Consider the following 27,956-nt stretch of genomic DNA (forward strand, 5'->3'; position numbering starts at 1 on the left):
GGAATTGATTATCAAGACCTGCAGTGTAAATGCAGCCTAAATGCCACAAATTTTAAGTAAAAATATCCTTAAAACCATAAAGGATGAAAATGTACCTCTTCGCTTTTCCTTGCTAGCACCACCATTTTGAGAATCTTCAGCTTTTTCACACATTTCCTCCAGTTCTTCCCTCTCATCTTCTTCTTCTTCCTCCTCTTCTTCCTCATCCTCTGTGGAAGCCTCTTCCTATTCGAAGAAGATGAGTTGCAAACCAGTATAAACGGCGAGTATTTTACACTCAACCCAGAATAAACTGTTGGCATAGAAGTGGTGTACTTCAACGAGATTAGATACATAAGAGAATAAAAGACACAAAACAAGTGGGATAAGCAAGAACACATTTCTTAGGACTGCATCTTCAGTGTTTGTCCCCTATCTATAACTACCACATCTAGAAGCTATAACTACAAGCTACAAATCAACACCTATCCACAAGCTATGGCTATTCTAGCCATTGTCTCCTGAGTACCTGCAATGATCCTTGCTTAGAACATCTTTCTTCCTTTACAGATTTATTAACAGTGTTCTGTTCATGCAACTTCTCAAGTTCTTCCCCACCATCCTCTTCGTCAGAATCAGAAGTGAGATCAACTTCATCTATGACGGTGTAGGGAATTTCTTCCTGAAGAGTGGTTTCTGGTTCAAGCACCTCTGTTGGACGTTCATCTGCAAATTCTACTGACAGGTCATCCTCAACTTGAGAGTTATGGCTTGAATGTTGAGGAGATTCTGGATTTGTAGATTTATCAATGTCCTGTGAGTCTTGATCCAGATGGATAAATGTTGAAGGCAATGGACTACAATGTTGGGGACTTGGCGAGTGGCTTGAGGAACTTGAGTTTTGTGGACTAGTTGCTGTTGAATGTTGATGGCTAGGTGCAGTAGATTGCCTTGGACTTGATGTGTGTTTGGGACTAGGACTTGTTATGGATTTTGGACTTGTTGGAACTGGGCTCATTGCATTTAAAGGTTTGGGGCTATTTGAGAGAGATATCATCAGCAATGGTTTTTCCATTTGTGCTGGACTTGACGTGGTGGAACGTTTTGGGCTACTATTGGGGAGATCTAAAGTCCATGGTTGATCTGTGTCATCAATACATCCATCATCTTCTTCCAACATAGATTCATCATCAGAGACATCAGAGATCTGATCTATTCCAGAAAAATTGACCGAGCCACTTGCAAAGTCATACTGCATTTGCTTCACCTGGCTGTCGTCCTCTTGACTTATACTCTGGTCTTCATCACTTTGACCAACTATCATGGACACTGGTATAGTTTCACTCTCATCACTCTGACCAGAGCACCCAGGTTCTTCATGAAAAGGACTCTGGGAAAGTTGCTCAGTAGGTTCTTCATGTAAAGGACTCTGGGAAAGGTGCTCAGTAGGTTCTTCATGTAAAGGACTCTGGGAAAGGGGCCCAGTAGGTTCTTCATGTAAAGGACTCTGGGAAAGGTGCTCAGTAGGTTCTTCATGTAAAGGACTCTGGGAAAGGTGCTCAGTAGGTTCTTCATGTAAAGGACTCTGGGAAAGGTTGCTCAGTAGGTTCTTCATGTAAAGGACTCTGGGAAAGGTGCCCAGTAGGTTCTTCATGTAAAGGACTCTGGGAAAGGTGCTCAGTAGGTTCTTCATGTAAAGGACTCTGGGAAAGGTGCTCAGTAGGTTCTTCATGTAAAGGACTCTGGGAAAGGTGCTCAGTAGGTTCTTCATGTAAAGGACTCTGGGAAAGGGGCCCAGTAGGTTCTTCATGTAAAGGACTCTGGGAAAGGTGCTCAGTAGGTTCTTCATGTAAAGGACTCTGGGAAAGGTGCTCAGTAGGTTCTTCATGTAAAGGACTCTGGGAAAGGGGCCCAGTAGGTTCGTCATGTAAAGGACTCTGGGAAAGGGGCCCAATAAGTTCTTCATGTAAAGAACTCTGGGAAAGGTGCCCGGTAGGTTCTTCATGTAAAGGACTCTGGGAAAGGTGCCCGGCAGGTTCTTCATGTAAAGGACTCTGAGAAAGGTGCTCAATAGGTTGTAACAATGCATTTTTTGAAGTGTTGTCATCCTGAACCAAAGCCTCTTGATGTTGGTCTTTTTCTGCACTTGGCATCTCCATGTTTGATTCCTGATCTCCTTCAGGCATCCCAACACTTTTGTCTGAGCCAGACTCCCAAGATACCTCAGGGCTATCTGGATCCTTCTGTCCCAGCAATGTCAGAAATAGGTTCAGTGGCTTCTTTGTTTGCACTTCTTCTTCCTCGTCAACATCATCCCAATCATCTTCATCATCATCTGCAGTAGTTAAAGCCTTTGATTTAGGTGATGCTAAAGGAGCGTCCAGATTGCTGGTGTCAAGATCAGCTATTCCTTCATTTTGTCTAAGTGGAATATCATCAGTTTCATCTTGAAGTTGTGGATCACATTCAATGGTTGTCCCTTGAGAGGGCTCCACTTCAAAAATGTTCTTCTCAGCCTTCAACAGCTCCTCATCTTCATCACCATCATCATCATCCTCCCAATCATCATCATCACTTTGGTTTTCATTCTTTCTCTCAATTAGATTCCTGTTTGATGTTCTGTCCACACTTGGTAAAGACGTTTCACATTCTGCAGGAGGACTTGGACTATCACTGGCCTCCTCATTGTCCTCCTCATCAGAGAATCTCGCCTCGACTCTGACAGCTGACACAAGACAGCCATCCTCTAAATCAAGAATCCCTGGAATTGGACCTCCAAAAAGTGTCTTTTCAGGAATTGTTTCTTTCATGTCCATTTTATCTGGAGCATCTTTTTCTTGATCTGTCTTTACCTTCAGAGGACTGTCTCCTGAGACTCTATCCTCCATCATGTCCCGCTTAGGTTGGTTGACATTTTCATCAGCCATATCTGATTGTTCTGTTGTACCAAGAGCCATGGTTTTGGGCAACCCAGGAAGGCCTGTTGTCTCACAAGCCACAGCAGCTTCCTCTTCTTCCTCTTCCTCTTCATCATCTTCTTCTCCATCTTCATTTTCATCTTCTTTATCATCGCTGTCATCATCATCATCATCATCATCATCATCCTCATCTTCTCCTTCCTCTTCTTCTTCCTCCTCCTCCTCCTCCTCTTCTTCTTCTTCACCATCATCATCATCATCATCATCCTCATCTTCATCATCCTCACTTTCAGCATCTTCGCCTTCTTCAGATTCATCCTCTGGACTTTCGTTGCCTTCCATATCTGGTTTGCTACCAGAAGGCAGCTCTGAACCAGAAGGCTCACTCTGCCCACCTGATATGGCAGGGTGGATTGGGTTGAATAAAAACAATAAAGAAGTGAAGAGTTAGACAATGTACCACACAGAGGCACAGTGAGGGTTACCTTAAGGGTGCTGCTGAAGGGAGTGGAGCTCATCTGGGGTGGGTGGGGTAAAGAGGCAGGTGGGGTTGCTACAGGGGGTTGGAGGGAGGTGCTGCTGGAGGGGAGTGGTCTAGACAGTGGTGGGCGGATTGCACCCTTATCCTCACTGTCCGGTTCAGACTCTGATCCACTCCAGGATTTGTCTGCATTCCGATCTGCTATGACTACAGACAGAGACAGCATATCACAATGCTCAATGGACCCTTTTAACTGTTTTAAATTATTGATTTGAAATGTTAATGTAACAAGCTTAGCCAAACATTTTAAACACTTCAGTCTTTCCCCATTCAAGTGGACAATAACAGTGTTTGCTTGCCTATATCCTTACCAAGATGGCCACCTAATGGGACTGCCTTGCCTTAAAGGGACTTTGCTACAGCGTAGGGGTTTCAAATTGCAACAACACAACAACAATTCTTACAGACTTCGCAAAAACATTTAAATCTAAAACTTACCTTCTACATTTTCCCTTTTTGTGACGCTTATGAGTTTCTTCAAGTTTACCTTCTGTTTCTGCAAAAAAGCGTTGTATTACCTAACCCAATATTACTATATTTGTAATAAATTTTACATGTGCTATTCAGAACTGCTTAAAAATACCTTTGGGCTCAAATCTAACTCGTCATCATCATCTGATGAAGGCCAGGAATCAGCAGCACCACTTTTTGATGCCCTGCAAATGAACAATTTCATGTTAGATAAAATGATCATTTGTAGCTGCTTTTATCACCCATTTCTTTTATGACATCTCACCTGCTAATTGAGTCTGTGTGAGAATTGTCTTCTGTATCTGAGGAGAGAAATATAAAGGATTATCTGCGCTTAAGACAAGATAGAGCATAGCCAAAAAATAATCCATTGCTAATACAAACATTTTCTTGCCATATAGTCAACTAGAAATCTAAAGACCCATTCCCAATTAGGGTTGGGCCGATAGACGATGCCATCATCTCCTTATTCTGTGTATGTGGTAAGTGTGGTAAGTAACTTTCATGTGCTGTAATGTAAGGGGCAACCACTAGCTAGTGGCTAACATCCCTTTAGTGGCTCCGTAGAACACGTTATTTGTTTTTCCGTGCCTTTCTGTATACGGATTCACGCTTCGGGAACACCCCTAACCCTGCCCCCCGGTGTCATCGTCCATCACGATGTTTCACTGTAGACATCGTCCGATGTCTACCAAATTGGCATCGCCCAACCCTATTCCCAATTAGACTGAATATTAATTTGTGGTGAAACGATGCATTTCTACAGACCTATTCACACCGATAAATTATGTTTTTATAATTTTTTTTCTCATTTGTTTGACAAAAAGACCAATGGGTTAAGACCAATAAGCATTTGGGTCAAGTATCTAAAACCTATAACATATTTTACATAAATGCTGAGCAAAAAGCAGTTTGACCACAAACATTTTCTAATAAAGAGGGACAATGTTTAATGTATATCACCACAACATCTATTATAGCATATATTTTATATCACAGCATTAAAGAGTAAGCGAAAATAGTCGTAAAAATACAATTGAAATACATTACATAAGTAAAACATTACTTTTACATTAAATTGAGTGAAATCTGCATTGTCTGCTGAGCTATAGGCCCTTTTTTTGCTTTAAATTGTTTAAGACTGGATTTTTTTAATCTAGTCTCATTTTTTAACTTCATTCTTGGTGTGAGTACGTCTTTAATCTAGCATGTAAGCATACAACACACAAAAAAGAACAGCTCCTAAGACAAGACACACCATGGTTTACCATTCAGCAACACTAAATTATCTCACACTACTCTTAATATTATGTCTTAAAGGACCCAAACATTTTCACCAAATGAAAATTTGCTTAAAATTTACTCCCCCTCAGGCCATGCAAGATGTAGATGAGTTTGTTTCCTCATCAGAACAGATTTAGAGAAATTATTGTGGTGTTTTTATCAGCTGTTTGGACTCTCATTCTGACGGCACCCATTCACTGCAGAGGATTCATTGCTTAGCAAGTGATGTTAAATTTCAATTAAATTTCTCCAGATCTGTTCTGATGAAGAACAAACTCATCTACATCTTGGATGGCCTGAGGATGAGTACATTTTCAGCAAATTCTCATTTTTGGGTGAACTATTCCTTGAATCTCTGAAATGGCAAAGAATAATGTGTCTGATCAACAGCACATTGGTTGGCACACATTGGCAATACCTTTCCCTGCTCCTGTGGACCTGCTTCCTGCTGCTACAACAGATGAGTGTGGAGTAACAGTGGGGAAACAGAACCGAATCAAAACACTGCAGTCAACACTGCAGCAATATTGACCACATTTACAAATGACACTGAAATCCTTCAATTATGCAAATCAAGTTAAACACAATTAGACTCACCATCTTTATCCAGAGCTGGTCCTCCCAAAGCCAAACCGGCCCCAATACCACCGGGGCTACCGAGCACGGACGTCCGTTTCTTTTTGCTGGCAGTGAAATGGGAAGGTGACTGAAGGGATCTTCTCTTCGTCCCATGTTCGATAATCAGATGTGAACATCTGAAACAAAACGATTACTGATGTGATCTCCTACAAGCAAACGCCTCAAACAAAGCTTTCCGTTTTCACAACACACAACATCTGCAGTTCATTTCCATTAATGAAACATTGCCAATGTGAACATATCGCTATCAGCATTTCAAATGTTCCTGACTTACAATGGGTTAAAATAGGTAATAGCAACACAAATTGCCAACATTCATTGTGAAACTAACATAACAAAGTAAGGACTATTTCAAATCAAATGGTGAGTCTGAAATATAAGCAGGCAAAAGAAGAAAGTCCTTACGCGTGGTGTCCATTCATGACAGCGTAATCGTCAGAAGACCATCCCTTATCATCTTTCACCGTGATGTCGGCATCGTACTGCAGAAGCAAACGCACCATGCTGATTTGTCCGTTGCACGCAGCTATCATCAACGCAGACCTTAACAATGACAGACAGAATGTGAATCAATGTTATCGTTTCACCAAAAAATACTAGAAGACATTTATGTTAACTGAAATACATTTATTCTTATCAGAAATAAAACAGAATATAAATTATTAATTAATATTCATTTTACTTCAGTTAGTTGCGAAGACAACATTTTTCATTTTCATTTTGTTTTACTAAAATGACTAAAACTGAAATAACATTAATAAAAACTGTACTAAAACCAATATAATAAATGTTCTATAAAAATTAAGTAAAAAACAATATAATAACGATATAACAATAATAAAATAACAAAAATTACTAAAAACTAAAACTGAAATAAAAATATATAAAAACCTAATAAAACAAATACAATACGACTATGACAACAAAATAACATAAACTAATAAAAATTACTAAAATGCACAATAAATTACTAAAATGACAATAGAAAACAAAATCTAATTCAAAATATTAATAAATAATAAGACAGTAATGATAAAATAATACTTATGTGAATCACTTCTTATTTCTTTAGCTTACAAATCAATTGTTGTTTATTTATCCATTTGTTTATCAGTCCGATTATTCCTGTTTATTTATTAAGTTTGTTGAAAAGAAAATGAATAGAGCACAATTTCATAACATTTCTCCATTATATCTTCCTAAACGCACACTAGAACAATACCAAGATGACTACAGAACTTTCACTATTGGATTAACTAATCCATTAAAGTGCGTCTTTCTAACCGTTGCTCCTGATTCTTGACGTTAACATCCGCTCCCTCTTTCAGTAAAAGCTCTGTCATGTCAGCATGGTTTTCCATCACAGTCAGTATCAGTGGAGTGTTGCCATCCTGTCAATCAAACCATAACAAAACAAGATTGGACTGCATTAACTATCTTACCTTTCAATGTGCAAGACGATCGTTTTTGGTTTATAAGTGCATCCTTAATTTAAGGAGGCACTTCTGGCTCAACCAATGGTATGAGTAAGCATTTTAGAGTATATTATGCAGTACGCACTAGAAAGTTAGTAGTCCATTATTTCTACAATTTGGCACTGCAGAAATGAAACATTTCATCTTTATGCATCAGACAGCGCTGTGTGTGGTTAATACTGTGATCATCTGAAGTTGGACAGTAAAGTTTCACCTTGTTCTGTGCGTTGATGTTGGCTGAGTGCTCCAGGAGCTGCAGCACCATAGGTAGGGAGGGGATACGGGCGGCCAGGTGCAGTGCCGTGTTTCCATTGATGTCCACCAGGTTGGGGTCAGCCTCATGTTCCAGGAGCAAAGAGACGGAGCGGTCTTGTTCACACTGAACCGCCTACCAGACGTGCAGAACCACAAAGACATACCGGTCAGCAAGTATTTATATATACTGTATACGATTTCACAAGAACAAACTGAATGTACCTTCATTAAGGCAGAGCGGTTCTGATTGTCGCATAAGTTCAGCTTCACTTTGCTCTCCACTAAGAACTGAACCACATCTGTGTGTCCGCAGGCACAAGCGATGTGCAGCGCAGTCCTGCGGGTCCAATCACAGAGGATAAATTAGAGCATTACTGAAGATACACATTATTGGAAGCTACAAACAGTTTAAAACAACAGCAAATAGTTTTTTTTTTTTTTTTTGTTTTAAAGAAACCAATCCTTTTATTCAGCAAGGTAAAGTAAAGACATTTATAGAGTTACAAATAAATGCTGTTCTTTTGAACTTCCTATTCATCAAAGCATCCTGAAAAAAGTATCATGGTTTACATGGTTACATTGATAATAGTAAGAAATGTTTTTGAGCAGCAAATCAGCAATGATTTCTGAAGGATCATGTGACACTGAAAACTGATGTAATGATGCTGAAAATCCAGCTTTGAACACAGGAATACATTACATTTTAAAATATATTAAAACCCCAAACGTTTAAACAGTAGTGTATGAATGTTTCTTCAGAAAGAACAAGGTGATTTAAGCTGCTAGGACTTCAAATATGATTATGCATCAACAAATGCTACCATTAAATGATTCTTCATGCATCATAATGTAAACAAGAAATCAAAATGGACCCTATTTACTCTCTTAATAAACATTTTTAGTATTATCGTAAAGGTTATTCCAAAGAAACATGTTGTTAACCAATAACCAAACCCCTATTTATGCATTGATTAAGAGAAACGAATTCAAACGAAATCTGCCAGAGAAAATGTTAACAAGGAAAATAAAAATCTAAAACAAATTCAGACCAAATCCATATTGTATATGCACACTTTTGTTTTGCAAATTAAATTATTATTATTTTTTTTAAATTAATGAACATTAAGTTAAATTTCATAAAAAATACAAATATTTCTAACAAATATAAAAAAATATTTGCTAAAAAATAAATATAGGTCATTCTTTTGTAGTTGGGTACATGAAAATGTTAGCAGGGCAAGAAAAAAACGAATAAAACTACTGTCCAAATCCCTATTGCTGAGCCCTGAAGGAGAAGTCTGACGGTGACACCTGGGGCCGCATTACAGAAACTCTCTATCTTAAGTCTAAGGTTAAGATCTAACAAGCTTCAATCTGGCAAGTGGCAAGTTCAATCTTCCATGTGAAAATGGCTGTCGGTGGTAAGATTCCGTATTTACATTTTGCTCTGTCCACTACAAACAAAACAGTTGCAGTTCAACAACCATTACCTGTTTTCCTTATCCAGCTGGTTTAAATCATTCTTTTTGGCCAGCTGTCTGAGTTTGGCCACATCTCCGCTGAACGCAGCCTTGTGGACCTTCCCGAGGTCTTTCTCCTTCACATCATAGCTGGCCGACAGCACGCTCCCCGTCTCAGAGGGGCTGGGGGAGCCCTTCTTCTTCTTGAAGTTGAATATTTTCTTCATGGTCTGTGACGGCACATCTCCATCAGCGGATTGTCGTTTACCTGAGCTTCAGGTTCTGATCACCTAGCATGTCTTGTCCATCCTCTAAAAATAAATCCTGCAAAGAGGATTAGAGTTATTTAATAATGACAGAAGCACAGGTCAGTCTGTCGTGTGCACGTTTAGTTTGCTGTCCTTTTGACACTTCTGTTTGATCATGATTTATACTTATTCAAATAGACTGTACAAAGTTTATTATAAACCTCATATAAAAAGATACTGTGGTGAAAAACCATGGTACGGTGGCAGTATCAGATGGTAATATCATGGTATTTTATTCACATAGCATGATGTTTACAAGGTACTCCAAGATACTTTAAAAACCATGGTAAATCATTGGTTTCACTTTGAATAAGCTATAAGCCAGCTAACTATACAATATATTGTATTACAATCAAATGCGACAAACATAGCACATATAAACACAGTTGTTTAAAGAAAAATGTAATATATTTATATCTGTTCAGAAAAGCTTCTAATCTCAGAGTGATCAGATCACCTCATCATGTTAATCTGCTAGTCAATGATAGTCAACCAAACAACCTGGCGCGCTTACAAACTCACCTACATTGTCGTTTCAGTATGGGGCGTCTATTATTTATATTTTAAACGAAAAACAAAACACGAAAAGATTACAAATGATGCTCGTTATCGTGTAAGACACATCGGGTCTGCTCAAACGATGAGCCGTTTACGACGCTAGCAAGCTAGCTGCTTCTGTTACCATGGTAACAGTGTGAAGCTCGTATTTAATCCTAATAATTCATTCAAATTTTTTGTACTACATACAAAACGGTTGGTAAATTTGAAGAACTCTTATAAATACATTTTAAACTGTCAAGCTGATCTAGTTTTATGTTTAATAAAATGTACGAGCACGGAACTCGTTAGGTTTTGCTCTGTTTTCACACGGAACGTCGAACACGCCAACGTCACGATGGAGGCGGGGACTTCACCGCTCTCTTCCTGCATTGGACGGTTTGAATCAATGACAGGCATGCGTCTTATCCAATGAGAGCACAGTTCGTCCTTTCCTAAATTGTCTTGGGCGTGATTGGCCAAATTTGTCGTGACAGACAGCAGTATTGTTCAATTGCAGACATGGATTCTTTGGTCCCGCCCAGAATCAGCGTTAGTAGCTCATTATTCGTCAGAGCAGAATTTTAAACTATTTAAACCGTTTTGAGCGGGTGGATGAAAAACAAGAGACAGTGAAGCTGAGGAAGACGCGAAGTAGCATCTAATGTTTATAAACAAAATAGAAGCAAGGATTGTAACTTTGGATCATCAAGTTTTTGTTTTTGCAGCGCGATCGTGCATACAGGCTGAAGAGGTAACGTTAGATGCCGTTTTAAAGTTTGTTATGCTACAGATTTAAATTAGCTAACGTTAGGTCGGCTAAGTCAGAAATAAATTCACATGTTTTAGTCATTTTCATCTTATTTTGTGTAATTGTAATATTCGTACGTCATAAATATAACAACCGAAAAGCAAGTTCATATCTCTTGGTTTATTATATTCGAACATGTTCATCTGCGGCTGTATTTGGACTGAGATCAGAATAAAGATTTCGTTTATAAAATCCAAATTAGATTAAACGTGTTTATATGTGACTAAAGAAAACCGGGAGAAAAAAAATGCTCTTAAAAGTGTGTTAGTCATATATGATTAGTATGCAATAATCTACCTGCATCATAAGTCTGTAAAATGATTTCCGTTGTCTTGTGAAGCGTTGTCTAAATTCTCGATTTCTTTGTTGTAAGATGACAGATGTCAAATAAAGCAGTTTCCATGCTGGATGCAAATGAAACGCATATGAATATTAACGAGTCTGGGCATTTTGTTTTTTGTTGATAAGTTTGCCACGAAAATGCAAATGCATGATTTTCCATTATCCCTCAAACACAATAGCGTATGTGTATCTAAACGAGTGTGTTTAAAAAAAAAAAAAAAAATGACAGCTTGGCAAAAGTGCCCAGTGGAGTCGTAATGTAAAGTTAGTTTGTGATCATTTGCATGCAAATTGATTTTGTCCCCCAAAATGCCACCGTTTACACTTCACCGATTTGGTTTATTAGTCAGTACTGCATTGTGTATTTCCAGGGGCGCCAACATGAGTTCCTTGCCGGAGACCACGCGCTCCCTCATGGAGATTTTTAATGGGAAACTGCAGGATTTTACCAATGAAATTGACAATGTCCACATGGTGTGGCTGGAGGAGATCCAGCAGGAAGCTTATCGCATGTTTTCCAGGTGAGAGACACTGTAAATGTGAGGTGGAGTATGTTATACACTGACTTCATACTGTTGTTATTTTGTTACTAGTGGCCCTGTCACTTTGTGTGTATATGTGACAATAACTCTGTTACTATTCTGGTTATTATCCTCCAACATGTTCTCTCTGCCAAAAGCCTTTATCCATGAAGAATGTTTTACTCAATTGTGCTGGTTTTAACCCTGTGAGAGAACTTTTATTCGGTTAACTCTTCTGAAGAGATTTTTAACAAAGTCAAGCCAAATATAGTTTTAGGGTTTTCAGTGGAAATAAATTGTATATATCTGAGATAATTCAGCCATACATTTTTCTTGCCATGAAAATAGCCACAGAAGCTGGCATGGCATTAAAACACAAAGAAACAAACTATTCAGGTTGTTCGACATGTTCATAAAAAAAACATTATTATTATTTTATTTTTTTTGGTGCAGTGACTTCAGCACCGAGCCAGAACTCATGCCAAAGACTCCGTCACAGAAAAAGACAAACCGCAGGAAGCGAGTGTCGATGGAGCTCAATGAGTCTCGCAGCAAAAGACGGTAAGGGTCTTCACAGTCTTTGTTAACTTGCTTGGTACAGAAACCTTTTACAGGTCTATGTGTTGATAGTTCATGGTTTATTTTAGGGCTGCACGATTAATCGCATGCGATTGTCACACGCATCTCATCAGTAAAGCCAGTTCTGTGATTAGTAGTGAGTCTCCATCACCTGTTTTCAGATGGAGCGGCACTTATGCTGCCTTCACGTGCTATCTGAAACTTCCTATTTCGTACTTATGAAGTCGTGATTACGAGCTTGTCATATGCAAGTGCTTTAATGTCAGAGCGAATAAAATGTAGCATCCCATTGGTTGACAATCATAAACATTCACTGCGCTATACATGACAATTCTGGAATTTCGGTCAAATACATGCTTATTTCACTGCTTATAAAACATACAATGTGCTTTGAATGATCGTTCATATCTAGCCTATAAATACACTACTTTAGCGACAAGACAAAGGGATAGTTGTTGTGAGAACAGCATTGACGGCAGCAATGGTTGTGCCCACCACCATCTTTAAAATTTATGACCCACCCAACTCTGGTATCAAAATTATTTCTGAATTTCCCAGTAGTAAATACGACTTGAGAGGCCATTCACGTCCAATTTCTGATTAGGAAACTCATATTTACGATAATTCCGATAGCACGTGAAGGCAGCATTAATACACAGAGCCATAGATCGCTGACAAGCTACGCCAGGGATCTCCAACCCTGCTACTGTCCTGCAAATTCAGTTCCAACACACCTGTCTGAAATGAACAAGGAGCCTTGAAGGCCTTGATTAGCCGCATCAGGTGCAATGTTGCGTAGCTTGTCAGCAATCTACGGCTCTGTGTATTAAATGCCGATCCGTCTGAAAGCAGGTGATGAAGACTAACTAGTAATCACACAACCGGCTTTAACGCATGAAAATCACATGCGATTTATCGTGCAGGCCTAATTAGATGGAGTTATTCATTTTTAGATTTCTACAGTTTCTATAAGATGGTTTTGACAGGTCTCCTGTGGTCCTGTAGGGCTACATGATGATTTGGAGGAAAAAATCTAATTGTTTTGTTTTATTTATTTAAATACATTTCCTGATAAATTGTTATTTTAAACCACTATAGGTTTTCTGTGTCTGTCTGTAGTGCTGCACAATTTGGACCAAAATTGTTATTTATTAAATATCAATTTGACTAATAAACTAAGTATATATTAGGGATGGGATGATGCACCTACCTCCCAATTCAATACTATCACTATACTTTGGTGCCGATACGCCATGTATTGTTTGTTTTTTGTTTGTTTTGGTTTTTTTTTTTTTTAAATAAGAATTTCGATTCTACAAGTATTGCTATTCGATATTGCTATGTGTTGCGACTTATTTTTAACTCTGGACCATGGGGGAAAAGTTGAATACACTTAATATACAGACCGTCACAATAAAAAAAAAAAACACACATCTTGGCAGTCACTATTGTGATTCGATATTACAATTTATTGTTTTTCTTTTTCTTTCTTTTTTTGCTTAAAGACGAGACAATGAAAAATAGTGGATTATACCCTTAAAAGAGAATGTATATGATGAGTCGTATTAATAAAAACAATGCGTCACATCTTTCTAAACTTTTATTTCAGGAGAATACACATACACAGAGTATATTTAAAGTACCTTGAACCATGAAACCAAAACTCTGAACTTGCGCACGAATAGTCAAATGTTCAACAAAATGAGCAGAAAAAATACTTTCTGAAATAACCGTTTCAGTCATGTTTAGTCATGTTTTCCATGATTCAAAACGTGAAGGTGCAGAAAGAATTCTGGAAGAGGTTTGATCCTCTGCCTCAGTCATGGTTTTGCTTTCTCACGCCGGCTTGAAATGTATGACATCTAATGCAGCGGCACTGCGAGAGCTACAGAGAGCAGACACACTATGGCAAGCCGCCTTGACTATTATTCCTTCTCAGGATATGAAGTCTTGATAACAACAATTCAGTTTTCGCTAGTTAAAATGTTAATTCTTGATCTCAGGAATTGGACTTCTACTAGAAACAATGGCTATTTTTGATATCTGTAATTGTATTTTCACTAGTTAAGTCACCACAGGCTGCAATTCAAAATCAATTGTTGATATCAAGAATTAATTTCTTACTAGTTGAAATTCCAATTTCACATCAGAAATACAATTCTTACTAGTAAAAACCTTTATTTTTGATATCCGTAATCACATGGTTACTAGTACAGACGTCTATTCTTGATATCAACAATTTAATTGTCACTAGTGACAGTTCATTTCTGATATCTGAAAATGTATTTCTGATATCAACAATTGGGAGGGTAATATCTGATATCTAAAATGACTTTTGTTACTAGTAACAATCACATTCGTGATATCAGAAATTAACATTGTCACTAGTGACAATTAAATGGTTCATATCGAGAATTAAATTGTTTATCAAGAATAGACATTTTTACTAGTAAGAATTGTATTTCTGATGTGAAATTGGAATTTCAACTAGTAAGAAATTAATTCTTGATATCAGCAATTGATTTTGAATGGCAGCCTATGGTGACATTTAACTAGTGAAAATACAGAACCGATATCAGGAATTATAGTTTTTATTAGTTGAAATCCAATTCCTGATATCAAGAATTAGCATTTTAACTAGTGAGAACTGAATTGTTGATATCAAGAATTCATATCCTGAGAAAGAATAAGTCAAAACGGCTTGCCATAGACGCTCCGCATGCTTTCGAATCGCTCTCGCGGTACTTTGTCATACACTGATCGTCCAAGTTGAACACACCTACACATTTTGCCCTCTGTTGGAATTACAAAGCGCTAACTCCCCCCACCTCTTAGGAAAAATAAAATGATGAAAGAAAGAAAAATTCGATTCTGAGGTAAACCAATCGATTTTTAAAAAGAATCGCGATAGTTATGTGAATCGTTTTTTTTTTTTTTTTTTTATATAAATGTATATATATTCTTTTTTTTTTTTCTCCCACCCTAGTATGTATATGTAAGTACTATATTAAAAAAAATAATATATATTACAATGGCAATTTAACTAAAATATGAAAAATGAGTTTAAGAATTTTTTTTACAATACTAAGGTTTATGGATTTCTTAATTTTCTAACGTGAAACATCAACTTTTGTTTGAACTTAAAGCTTCTCTTTAGAAATCTATTTAACTTTACAAATCTATCTAATTTTGTTATGATTGGTTGTGCAACCCTATGTTCCTGTATCTCAAACAGCCGCCAATGTCATGGGTTTGATTCCCAGGAAATGAAAACTCAAAACTGGCAGATTTATTTTATTTTTTTTTCCTTCTCATTCAGTGATTGTAGTATTTGATGTCTGTCTCTCTGTAGTTTCTCCAAGGGGAAGCGCAGCAACCTGCGTCGTTCCTCGGTCCAGATGACCCTGAACTCCATCTCTGAACTCATTACGCATGTGTCGACCGACAGCTCCGAGAGCCTGATGGAGGAACCTTCTCGCCGCACGCGTCGCAACAAAACCACTGCCACGGCTGAAACCGAACCTGTCAAGCGCAGCACCCGTAACAAAGGTGGCGCCAAAGCTAAGGAGGCGGAAGAAGTGGCAGAGAGCATTCCAGATGTGAATGAAGCCATTGAGGTGCAGGATTCAGGCTCCAAGCAGAATCAGATCCTGGTGTCTGAAGCCATGGTGAAGATTCCCTCCTCGGAGCGGCTGAGTGCAGATTCGCTGCTGAATGCTGGTGTGTCTCCGGGCCGATCCGCTAATAAAATCCCCATCGCTGCATCTGGGTTGCAGACGACACCTCAGGGTTCATCTCGGACGTCAGCTCGGCGCTCGCTGGTGGTACGCCGTTCTCTGGTGGGCCTCAGACATAGCATGACCCAGGAAGCTGTTCGCAGGGCATCCCGGCGCTCTTTCCTGAAGAAGAAAGCCAAACTGGGAAACTCGACCTGCAGCAGCTCCGTCAGCGGTGAGACTTTTACATTTACAGTCACAGCTACAAAACTAAACTCGTATCGTTTCAAGTCGCCAACTCTAATGGTTTGAATGCCTTAATAGGATTTATCGCGTTATCATTTGTGCTGTTTAAAGTGATTGTTTCTTTGTCAACTCTGACACTTATATCTTCATCACTCTTTCCAGAGGACATCTGTATGGATGTTGAAACTGAGGAAATGGAGAACAAAGATGAACAGTTGAGTGCTCTTACTTTCTATTTCAGTTTTTGAATTGTTTCTTCTGGGATTCAAACCCACAACCTCTGTTATCAGTCAAGATCTTTTAAACACTGTTTCACTGTTCTGTTTTAGGGTTGATGCACCGCAAATGGGCACTGAACCAGCTACTGAATCCAAACCTGAACCAGAAATGGTTCAAACTGAGGTGAGGAGAACTTTCTGCTGTGTTTATTTAGCTTTGCTAATGAGAGCGACATAAGCCAGATTTAAGGCCCATTCACAGCAAGGACAATGACTATAAAGAGAAAGTTTTATAAACTGTTCTAAATGTAAGAAAATCGCACCACAGCTATAACGATGTTACAGAGAAACTATATAGTTGATCACTTTTAAACAAGTTTTTGCAGCTGATGAACGACACAAACATTGACAGCAATCTAATGGACTGGATGATGGTGAGATCAGATCTCTGTGTGGAGCACTGGCTGTTTTCAGACTGCTTGTGTATACAAAAATCCCACAGGATTATTGCAATTAATGGCAAAATGAATGTTTAGAAATGTAAACCGATATTTCCCACTGACACACTACAGCAAAAGATAGAAATAACTGTCTTAAAACCACTTTTTTTTTTTTTAGGCCTAAAACACTTGCACAGTACTGTAGATATCTTTTATAGTTAGTGTGAACAGGCCATAAGCAAACACAGCTGTTTATGGTATGATGCGAGAAACCATTTTATTGCACATTGCTACTTGTAAATAACTGATGGCTGGGTGATTTCAAAGGAACCTGAACCTGAGAAGACTGAAGAAATGGAACCTGAGGTAAAAGACAAACTTCCAGAAGAGATTGCTGAATCTCCTAGCACCACTGAGAACTGTCGCTTCACACGATCCATGGCCCGTAATTCAGAAACAGGTGCATATCTAACAGATCTGCTGATATTAAATGGAGAACGTGTAATTGGCTAGTAAGGTTTACATTTTAAATTTATTTTCCCGTAATAGATGGCAGTGGAGGGTCAAAATCCAAAGGAGATGGCCGGTGAGCACACTGTTAATTTTTCCTCATTCTAGTTGGTGGATCTATGCCGTATGTTTTCTAATAGTGCTTTTCTTTCAGGCCTACGCGTTCAGGCACGAAGCGTCATGCGGCTCAGGAAATAAGCACACCCAAGAAGAAACAGTCTCCTCCAAAGAAGTGCCTCACGGTATGAGCATCTCTGACTACCATAATGCTGCAAAGTGAATCCATTATGAAACCACACGAGTCTTGAGAAGAACAGCTTTCCGCAAAAGTCCACATAATGGTTGTTTGTGGTTTGCATTCATAAAAAGGATTTTGAATGATTTCTTGAAGATATGATTAGCAAGTCTTAGATCAGACCAGACAATCCATTGTGTCCATTTGTCGTGTCCCCGTAGAGTATCGCTCCACACATGCGCTCGTTCGTGCACACGGTGCAGAAGAACCAGATGCTGATGATGACGCCTGGGTCTCTGGGCCGCAGCACCATCATGAAATCCTTCATCAAACAATCTGCCACCAAAACTGACACCAAGGTGAGCAGGGTTTTTTTTTTGTTTTTTTTGTGTGTGTTTCAGAGTAGTCTATGTCTGGTTGCATTGACTAAATATTTGCTAATGTGCTTCTCAGAGTAGAAGTTATTTAGTTGGTAATTGCACTTCCTGTCTTTCCCCCTCAGTTGGGTTCTGGCTCTGTGGTGAGTATAAACAGTGAATCAAGACTGAGGTCATTTCCATGTCAATCACAACTATTTATTTCTGTTTGACTATTTCAATGTTACGAGTGGCCATTTTGTTTGTACTGTTCAAAAGTTTGGGGTTGGTAAGATTTTTATTTATTTTTTTAATTTAATGCTTTTATCCAGCAAGTTTCCATTTTAAATTGATCATAAATGACAGTAAAGACATTTTTTAATATTATGAAACATTTCTATTTTAAGTGAATGCTGTTCTTTTATTGATAAGTCCTGAAAAAAAAAAAATCATGGTCCGCAAAAACGGTTTTCAACATTGATAAAAAGAAATGTATTTTTAGCAGCAACTCAGCATATTAGAATGATTTCTGAAGGATCATGTGACACTGAAGACTGGAGTAATGATGCTGAAAATTCAGCTTTGATCACAGCATTAAATTGCATTTTAAACTATTGAAATAAGTTTTTAAATTGTAGTAATTTTACGGTGTTGCTGTTTTTAGTGTATTTTCGATCAAATAAATATAGCCCTGGTGAGAATAAGAGATTTCTTATTTAAAAAAAAAAAAAAATAAAAGTCTTACCCAAACTTTTAAACTGCAATGGAACTCATACTGAACTTCCTTTTTTAATGGGCACTTTGTCACTGAACTGACACTGTACCATCAGACTGTCTGATTAACCTCATCACTCAGGCGGTGTGTGGATGTGTTTTTGTGGTTTGGGAAGTTCACATTCGCCCCTTTTTGTGTCTAAGACATTAGCCTTCAATCTGTCTTTTTGTGTGTGTTTGTTTTTTACATTCACGTAAAGCAAGAGAACCTGTTCTTATGTGGTTTAACACTAGCTTCCATCATCCTTGTTTGAAACCTCACTCACTTAATTGCTGCTCTAAAATTATAACTTTTCCTCCAGGAGCGAGAACGGCAGAAGTGGGACGCCTTGAACAAGAAAATAGAACAAGAGAATGAGCGAAAGAAAAAGGTTGAGGAGGAGAGACGAAAGAAACAGGAAGAAATTAAAAGGTGGGAAGTGGCTTTTCTTATATCAGTTTGCCATTGATTGATTTTTAGTACTCTTCAGTAAATCTGAATTATTAATCTAGTTTAAGTGTGACCGGCAAATCAGGACTCAAAAGTGAATTCTGTCCGCTTTAGGAAGCGGGATGAGCGTTTGAAACGGGTTGTTGAGGCTCGAGTAAAAAGTGAAAAGGAGAAGGAGCAGGAAAAGAAAAAGAAGATTGAAGAAAAGATGGCACAGCTGGAGAAGAAAAATGACATGGTACTGAAGATCTTAAGACTCGGAGGAAACCCACACCCAACTTTCTAGAGTTAAGTTAGTGTTTGCTTAAAGTTTTTCATAAGCTCTATTGTTTCTCTCTCTCTCTCTCAGCTGCGTGTTGAGCGGTTGGCTGAGGAGAAAGCCAAGAAGAAGGTGGCCAGTAAACGACAGGAAGAGCTGGAGCTCCGCAAGAAACAGGAAGAGGCAGCCAGACAAAAGAAACTTCAGCAAGTTGTAAGTCAACCTCAGCAATCAAAGTGGAGAGTCCATGTTGAAAGAAATTCAAGTATAGGCGATGGATGACCTCAAATAATGTGTACAAACAAATTGTGTATTGTTTTGCAACCGCTTTCCTTTTTGATCCAATAGCAAATAATATCAAACTTAATATGATAGATTTTTATATATTTATTTACATTTTGTATACACTTTAAGAAAAAACAACATTTCTTATGCTCATCAACGGTGCATTTATTTTATCTATGTAGTGAACTGAAATATTATTGTAATTTAAAATTGTTTTGTTTGAATATTTTCAAATATAATTAATTCCTTTGACACAAAGCTGAAATTTCAGCATCATTACTCCAGTCTTCAGTGTCACATGATCCTTCGGAAATCATAAGATGCTGATTTGCTGTTCAAGAAACACTTCTGATTATCAAAGTTAAAACGGTTGTGCTGCTTCATGTTTTTGTTTAAAAAAAATTTACTTTTTTTTTTTTTTTTTTAATAAGTGTTCTTTGAATGGAAAGTTTAAAAGAGGAGCATTTATTTGAAATATAAGTGTTATTAAGGTTATAAATGTTTTAAACTGATAATACACGGTGCAACTTTTTGAGCAGTGTTGCTTGGGCACTTTCCACTGAGAATGGGTAACAAATCTGGATGATTCAGATTGGTCATGGACCCTATGCCTCACCTGGTTGCCCGTTGATGGCAACATTAACCAAAGTTGCCCAGCAACAATATCCTCCTAGAGTAAAGTTGCCTGGCATAATTGCTCAAATTTGCCCCGTGTATCATCAGCCTAACTGTGTCCGTGCATAAAAGTGAATTTTTTTTTTTTTTTTTGTTGTACTGATTCCAAACTTGTATAATTTACTGATTTTAATTTTTGTAACTAATTATATTTAACATTTTATATACTTGTCTCTTTTTCTTCAGGAGGAAGAGGAGCGGCGACACCAGGAGATGCTGGCCAAACGCAAGGCTGAAGAGGAACGAGAGAAGGCCCGCAAACTGGCCGAGGCCACACGTGCTCTGGAGCTGAAGAAGGAACAAGAGCGGGAGAAAGAGAAGGAGCGCGAACGAGAGCGGGAAAGAGAACGCGAGCGGGAGCGAGAAAGACAGGCTGCAGCTGAGAAGTTGGTGTTCATTTGTCATGCACTCGTTTGAAATGAAAGCATGACATTCAGAGATACTAAACGCATGTTTGTGTCTTTGCAGAGAAAGACTAGAGAGAGAGAAGGCTATCGCTCTTCAGAAGGAACTGGAGAGAGCAGCCAGAGAGAAAGAGAAGAGGGAGATGGAGGAGAAGAGGAAGATGGTAAGGATTTTGTTGTTTGTTTGTCCTAATGACTTTGTTGTTTTTGTCACAAAAGATGTTTTGATGGTTGGTTTTTCTGTTTCTATCATGTGGAATGCCACTGGTCCAAAATCAAGTTTCTCATAACATCTGATGTCTTAAGTGTGAAGTTTCTTTTTGTTTTTCCCACACTGTAAAAAAGTTGAGAACCAGGGTAACCAGCTTCAGCAGATTTTTGAGTTTTGTCAACTTGTTGTTTTCAGTTCATACAACAAAGTCGAGAACTCAAATCTCCTACAAAAACAAGTTGAGAACTCAAATCTGCTGAAGCTTTTAAGTTCTCAACTTTATTTTTTACAATGCAATAAGGATGCTGAAGATGTGTTGCACTTGCTTGGGACACTTGTTACGTAACGATTCCTCCATCAAATTTGTTTGTTCCTTTAACAGGAAGAGCGCCGGAAGGCTGAAGAGGAGAGGGAAGCCCAACAGAAACGTGCTGCAGCTGCAGCCTCTGCCCCGGCGCCCCCTATAATTACAGCACAGGTAATTATCAATTATCCTTGTTTCTGAGAATTATTTACTATATCCTCCTATAGTATTTTGAATTGGCTTTTACATGTACATAAGTTTATTTTATGCATTTTGTCCTTTCATTAGTTAAAATATGCATGTGTAATGTCTATCTCTATTTTACTTTAACATTTTAATGTAGTAATTTTACCACTTCAACTGACTTAATTCAGTTAGTTGCCAATTCAACATTTTCTCATTTGCTTTAGGTTATTCATCTAATATTTTTATATATATATATATATATTTTTTTATATATATATATATTATTAGCTAACAATATCAACACTGTCCTTTTGTATGCAAGAGTTTTGCGGAGAAAAAAGGTAAAACTAAGTTAAGTGTGTGTAGAGCTGGGTAGTAATTGATTACATGTAATCAGGATTACGTAATCGGATTCCAAAAAGCACTTGTAATCATTGTAGTCTGAGTATTTTAAAATGTAACCTACTGTTACCTTTTTATGGATTATATTCACGCAGTAGCAATAAATTATTCATAAATCATTGATTCTCCCTAATTTCTTTTTCATCTTTTAAATTTTCCTTGCTAAAATAACCTACCAATTGTGTGTATGTATGTGTCCAGTTTTGTGGACATTCACACAAAGATCAGTCATTAGTCAGGTGGCGACAGCATTTGAACACTGGATTTACAAAAATCATTTCAGGTTTAAGAAGGGTTTCAAAATTGCATCAACTAGGCCACTGATGAACACTCATTTTTACATGAATTATTACTCTGTAGGTTTTTTAACCATGTATTTATAACTAATTAAAATTCACAATCACGTTATTTCTTAGTTACATGTAATGCAAGCATTCCAAAACTTTTTGTCATCTAAACCTTATTCACCAAATATATTTGCTTTAAGTACCCCTGAGATTTTAAAATAAATATTTAAATATTATAAGTAACACATTTGCATGCTCATGGTTTCTTAGATGTTGATTTAATGATCACATTGCATGCAGGTAAATAAAAAGTCATCCTTTTCTTGGTAAGTGTTTTATTTAAAACAAATACTATAGAAATACAAAGACGGTTCTCTCCTATACTTATGAATGGGAGAAACTGCAATGCGCAATATGGAGGAATAGTCCCACCTTCTAAATGAAAGAGCCAAATTTCCCATAGAAACCTGACTAGACCAGCCGATGCATATGTGCAGTCAAAAGCACGTTATTCCGCATGCGCATTGCCTGGTCTAGTCTGAAAAATAAGCTTTTTAAACGCTATTTGAGCATAAGAAACATTAATTTCAGATTTTTGTTGCTGATTTGACAATGTAATTTAATTGTGAGTTCAGCGAGCAGTTGAGATTTCAGGATTCCCCCATTCATTAAGATTCATTAATGACGCACGTAAATAATTAAATCGCATATACTGTATTAGAACTCATTGCATATAATTAATTAAATCGTAGCGTTTGTGAATTCATAATTGATTTTTTTAAATGGGTTTAATGTCATGCAGCCTTGGGAAAACAGTCTAATAATGTTTTATGGATTCTTGTCCATGAAATGCGCCACTTCCGGTATTTTGCCGGTTAGTCGACGCGAGCAAAATGAAGTCGAGGATTAAGAATAGTCGAATAAAATCGACAAACCACGACAGCCCTAACATATAGACGGTTTAAACAGCAACAACATAAACAAACATTACTGCGCATGCGCGCTTTTGTGGCCCTAACTTAACTTCCGGTAGTCCCTCTAGAGTAGATTGTTTTGATAAGCAAAATATGTTTGCTGCGTAAATCAGACGGACTGAGATGCAGCGATAACTACTTGGACGGATTTATCAAAAATGCAAATTCATCCTCTGCCAGCAGGAGGCGCTTTAAAGCAGAGAACTAGAGGTTTCCCGGAAACGGCTGTTGGGCTGTAGTTACACAAAGCAGCGCTGAGCTTACAAACGCTGCTTTATCAGGCATATAACTTGCTAGATGAAATGAAAATGACATCGAACATTTTCTAAAGACAGCTGTCCTTCAGAAATACAGTGATATAAAAACACCCGCGCCTCATTTAGATTTTTAAACGTGCATTACGTGCTCCTGTTTATTCAACGAAGCCATTTGGAAAATCGGTCCGTTTTGATATCGTGGCAGGTCGCCACACATAAATAAATGTATGTGAAACACATCCCACAGCACAACAACCTGAGCCCAACTTCATTACTCATCACTTTAACTTTAACTGTTTGTAGCCGGAGCCCCTAACAAGACCGATAAACAAACACAGACCGGAAGTTAACTTCGGTCCAGGCGCGTGCGCCCGATGAAACCGTCTATATATCTAATAAATATTTACTAAAGCTCTTATTCCATCTCCACAGAACTCTGTTCTAAATCCTCCATTTGGGAAAGGAGCTGCTCACAGTAAGACCATAGATCACGGACCTGGACTCAACGTGACCGTGGATATTGAGGTGAGGTCACGGCAATGATTATGTGTCTTTTCCCCTGCTGCAGGAGGGAATGTGCTGGATAGCATGGGTACAGAATAGTTCCCAGAGAAGCAAAGCGGTGAAGACTTAAATTTCCAGTTGGATACGTTTTTCTTGTAATAGAAGCCAAGGTTTTTGGCCTTTTTTTTTTTTTTTTTTTTTTTTTTAAATATACATTTTATTATATTTTGTGTCTCTGCCACAAAAACAGAAGCAGCTAACATGCTCAATAGAGATGCACCGATCGACCGACCAGGGACCGGAATTTTCCGCGTGATCGGATCTGTGTCTGCCAGTACCGAACCGGTCTGTTTTGATGTCACATTTACGGCAACTGATTTGTCATTAGCAATGTATTTGTGTCGTGCCAGATGGGGTTCGCACAGCCTGAGTGAGTGAGAGACTCGTGCAGAAATCAAAGCAAATGAGCGCAACAGCACTCACAGAAACTTTATAGATGCATTCTGCGGTAGTAAAAAATAAGACATTTATAATATGATTTAGGTACGCAACATTGCATGACCAAAATGTTTCAACACTATTGCAGTGTGTTTTTTTTTTTTTTTTTTTTATATAAATACAATAGAGTTCTGGAGGTTGACATCACACAATCTAAACTCCGACATTTTGGCAGGCAATCAGGATGGCGCTAGAGCGGCCGTAGCATTGGTATCGACAGTTGTAGAACAATTTAGAACCAGACTACTTAGACCTTACAAACCTTAAACCATTTCAACTTGGTGGACAGCTGCTGTGCACCAGGATCCCAGAACAGGTGGGGGAAAGCTAGGATTGCCAACCGTCCCGTATATTGGGCTCAATTAGTGTTCTGTACGTGACCTCCCTTGGCCAGTGTCTTGCCCCCCTCACGCAGTATAGTACATCAGAAAATCCTGAACATAACTGTTTGAGGAAGGCTGCAGAATCCTCTGTCGGCTCGTCGCTCCAGCTTCATAATAAGTAGCGCTCGTGCTATTGCCAGTTCCATCCGTGTTTTGACTAAAGTAAATTTGTATGTTGGCAAATACAAACAACGTGATTATTTTTCATGAGTCCAACATCCAGCCGTGCAAGAGAACATGCGATCTAGCCAAGATGTGATCAATAAGTGAAGCCGTCTTTCACTATTGCAAAATAGAGAAAAAACATTTTGCATTCAAGTAAGCTTCGTAGCCTATCTTATTCGTAAAACACACAAAATGACCAGTAAAAAAGTATCGAGCACCAAAAGCAGCCCATATAAAATCTAAGTTCCCTTTAATTGAAAACATGCACGTGACTGTCCCATAAAGCAAAGGGGAAATCATTTTATCGTCTTCCTAGACTACTAAAATGGTTTACTGCAATAAAACATGCTGTAACAAACACAACATTTGGGATTAAACTGGTAAGATTTCATGACATTTATGATGTCTATTATATTCACAGTGACTATGCTGGCTACCTACAAGGACAGCTAGGGTCGATTACTTTAGCTAACAACACGGTTGACTTACCCTTCTAGTGACGACATTTTTACAGTCTATGGTTTTAGCCGGCAGACTCTTGAATATTCATCAAACACCCCGGGGGCATTATAGGGATCTGTTATGTGTAATCTAAGTTTTGCCATGTACAGATTTGTCTTTTGAATTAAAGTGTGCAGTGAACTGTTGCCTTGAAACTTATGCTGGTGCCATTCATTTCATATTCACTCCCGGCTGTTCTTGCCTGCCAGCATGGGGGTGTAAACAGAATGGGTCACGTGACATCCGGAGCTCTATAGTAGTTCAATAAACAAGAAGTTAAAATTAAGTGACTTACATTTTAGACACAATATGGACTCTTTTTGCTCAATTTCTCTGAAAATGGTTCCAATCAAAGCCACAGCAGAACTGTTTTGTGTCTGAGCAACACAGTGTTTCGTTACTGAATGAAAATCAAGTGAGTCAATGATTCAGTAACCCATTCATAAAGACGGTAGTCACTTGCCTCGTTTCTGAATGAATCAGCCATTTGAACGAATCTGTTGGATGAAGGACTAAATGACTCGCTCGTTCAAACAGTCATTTGACGCCACCTACAGTCTCGGCTTCATATTTAAAACTATCATTGCGCTTCCCAACATCTTATGTTTAAAAAATATTTAAAACGTTAACCTGAAATTCATTTTGCATTCTAAATTTTGCAGTGTAAATGCATTTATGGCACCACAGCTTCATCAAACACTGTGTAAATTGCATCTAATGCCACTTCAGATGCAGCTTCTGTGTTTCCTGCAGTGGAAAGATTGAGTTTGATACTGATTTCCTTTGAGTGGTAACCGCTCTACAGTTTCTTATTCAAACTGAATTAACTGAAACAATGTAAGAATTTGATGTGAAAGATAACATTTAATAAGGTTAGGGAAAAATGATTATTTAAGAAACCCAGTGGTAAATGACATCTGTATTGTTACATACAGCAACTCTTTTCAGTTAATTATTTCTACCTCTCTTCTAGTCAAAGAGCACTTTATTTTGAGAGTTGTTTAAGTGAGTACATCTCTAACTTTGTCCAGATTGGGGGAATTGTAATGTTTAATTTAGTTTTTTGCATTTAAAAAAAAAAAAAAGGATAGATTTTTGTTTGTATATGCTGCCAATTAGAGTTTTTAGAAATTGCAATCGGTTGCATCTCTAATGCTCAATACAACTAAGTGTTCAGCTCTAAACAAGACTGTAGATCGAGGTAAACGCCTATGCTTTCTTTTTGCTAGTTTTTGTTGTACTAAATGCTAATCTTATAAATATTTACTAAAGCTCTTATTCCATCTCCACAGAACTCTGTTCTAAATACTCCAGTTGGGAAAGGAGCTGCTCACAATAAGACCATAGATCACGGACCTGGACTCAACGTGACCGTGGACATTGAGGTGAGGTCACGGCAATGATTATGTGTCTTTTTCCCCTGCTGCAGGAGGGAATGTGCTGGATAGCATGGGTACAGAATAGTTCCCAGAGAAGCAAAGTGACGAAGACTTTTCTTAAAAAAAAAAAAAAGAGACTTGGTTTTTCTTGTAATAGAAGCCAATGAGTTCTTCTAACTTCAGGTTTTTATTTGCTTCAAAACACACAAACCAAAGTCAGATGTCTGGAACAGCTGATTTCTGACCTCGTCTCTTGTTTTATACTTGCCAGCAATCTCCACAGTCATACCAGATCACCCCAAAGGGCCAGAAAGCGTCTGTTTTAGCGAATCCTGAAGATTATGGCATGGACCAGAACAGCGACGACTCAACAGATGATGAATCTGCACCCAGAAAACCCATCCCATCCTGGGCTGAGGGTATGTTTGCTTGTTACGGTTTACGTATTGTTCTGTTCCATCTGTGCACTCTATGGTGTGCAGTGGTCCAAATGGTTTTCACTGAATTCTGATTTGAGTGTTTTTGGATATACCATCATAACTATCAGTTCATGTTTATTTTGCTTTGTGCTGTATTCTCCTAATGCGACATGATGTTTTGTGTAGGTATGCAGTTGCAGCAAGCTATTATGAAGCAATATTACAATCCACTGGATCTCGATTCATATTTCGGAGAGCCTGAACCACCCAAACTGGAGGAGATCTTCAGGCGGACCAAACCTCGCTTCTTTAAACGCACTAGCTCTGCCGTCTGGCATTCTCCACCACGTCTGGGAAATCTGGGCAATTAATTTTTTTTTTTTTTTTCTCCCCTTTTGTTCTGTCGTCTTTTTTCATGTCTTTTTATACTTTAAGCTCTTTAATAAAGCCTTTAAAAAAATCTATGTAAGTAGGTTAGACTGGAAAAAAGAGAGCAGAATGTGTCATTTAGATTACACAAAAGATGATGGGGTTTGACACCAGTTTCTTGCAGACTGGTATGGGCTCTGTTTAATTTACCTGCTTTTTTTTTTATTATTATTATTAAATGGGACTACCTTTTTACACATGTATTTAAATATAGCGTCACATGTAGTAATTTTGGAAGTGTACACAGGAGCTGCTACAAATGGGGTGATGTAGAAAATATGGGGATGGTGTTTGCCTACAAAATTCACTGCACAGAGTGTAAGATTTTCTCTTGACTGTTAATAAAAGGTATAATTTCTAAGTGTCTGTGTAATGTCTGTAATATTTTT

At 38.1% G+C, this 27,956-nt stretch overlaps 2 protein-coding genes across 11 annotated transcripts in view; one reads left to right on the forward strand and one right to left on the reverse strand.

Annotated features, from left to right (window-relative positions):
• The window catches only part of si:ch211-272n13.3 (ankyrin repeat domain-containing protein 26), a 35,820-nt gene extending 25,628 nt beyond the window's left edge, over positions 1–10,192 (reverse strand). For 5 of the 8 annotated variants that reach the window (XR_009269426.1, XM_058767764.1, XM_058767763.1 and 2 more), the window contains exons 1-13: positions 9,853–10,192; positions 9,053–9,346; positions 7,785–7,899; positions 7,522–7,695; positions 7,117–7,223; positions 6,238–6,375; positions 5,791–5,948; positions 5,612–5,644; positions 4,175–4,211; positions 4,022–4,094; positions 3,877–3,934; positions 3,383–3,585; positions 96–225 (exon numbers count right to left, since the gene is read on the reverse strand). Coding sequence is in view for 7 of the 8 variants with exons in the window: in XM_058767764.1 (XP_058623747.1) it covers positions 96–225; positions 3,383–3,585; positions 3,877–3,934; positions 4,022–4,094; positions 4,175–4,211; positions 5,612–5,644; positions 5,791–5,948; positions 6,238–6,375; positions 7,117–7,223; positions 7,522–7,695; positions 7,785–7,899; positions 9,053–9,249 (1,423 nt within the window). In the remaining variant the exon portion in view is untranslated. Of the gene's footprint in view, positions 1–95; positions 226–3,382; positions 3,586–3,876; positions 3,935–4,021; positions 4,095–4,174; positions 4,212–5,611; positions 5,645–5,790; positions 5,949–6,237; positions 6,376–7,116; positions 7,224–7,521; positions 7,696–7,784; positions 7,900–9,052; positions 9,347–9,852 lie in introns of those variants that run through there. The other 3 variants (XM_058767760.1, XM_058767762.1, XM_058767765.1) reach the window with 3 other exon arrangements.
• Positions 10,193–10,468: 276 nt separating this feature from the next.
• incenp (inner centromere protein) lies at positions 10,469–27,928 on the forward strand. Of its 3 annotated transcripts, XM_058767808.1 has the most exons (21): positions 10,469–10,621; positions 11,392–11,541; positions 11,995–12,102; positions 15,473–16,071; positions 16,245–16,296; positions 16,412–16,484; positions 17,068–17,200; positions 17,290–17,326; positions 17,405–17,492; positions 17,707–17,844; positions 17,988–18,005; positions 18,918–19,027; positions 19,160–19,283; positions 19,395–19,517; positions 20,451–20,650; positions 20,733–20,832; positions 21,262–21,357; positions 23,722–23,814; positions 26,633–26,725; positions 26,991–27,138; positions 27,325–27,927. In XM_058767808.1, the coding sequence occupies exons 2-21, from the start codon at positions 11,402–11,404 to the stop codon at positions 27,507–27,509; spliced, it is 2,658 nt and encodes an 885-aa protein (XP_058623791.1). In that variant the 5' UTR covers positions 10,469–10,621; positions 11,392–11,401; the 3' UTR covers positions 27,510–27,927. The 3 variants fall into 3 exon arrangements, with proteins under 3 accessions (XP_058623791.1, XP_058623793.1, XP_058623792.1); XM_058767810.1 differs by lacking the exon at positions 26,633–26,725 and having other exon boundaries at positions 27,325–27,928; XM_058767809.1 differs by lacking the exon at positions 17,988–18,005.
• Positions 27,929–27,956: the final 28 nt, after the last annotated feature.

The sequence above is a fragment of the Onychostoma macrolepis genome, chromosome 25 (genome assembly GCF_012432095.1).
Source record: "Onychostoma macrolepis isolate SWU-2019 chromosome 25, ASM1243209v1, whole genome shotgun sequence".
In the NCBI taxonomy this organism is placed as follows: domain Eukaryota; kingdom Metazoa; phylum Chordata; class Actinopteri; order Cypriniformes; family Cyprinidae; genus Onychostoma; species Onychostoma macrolepis.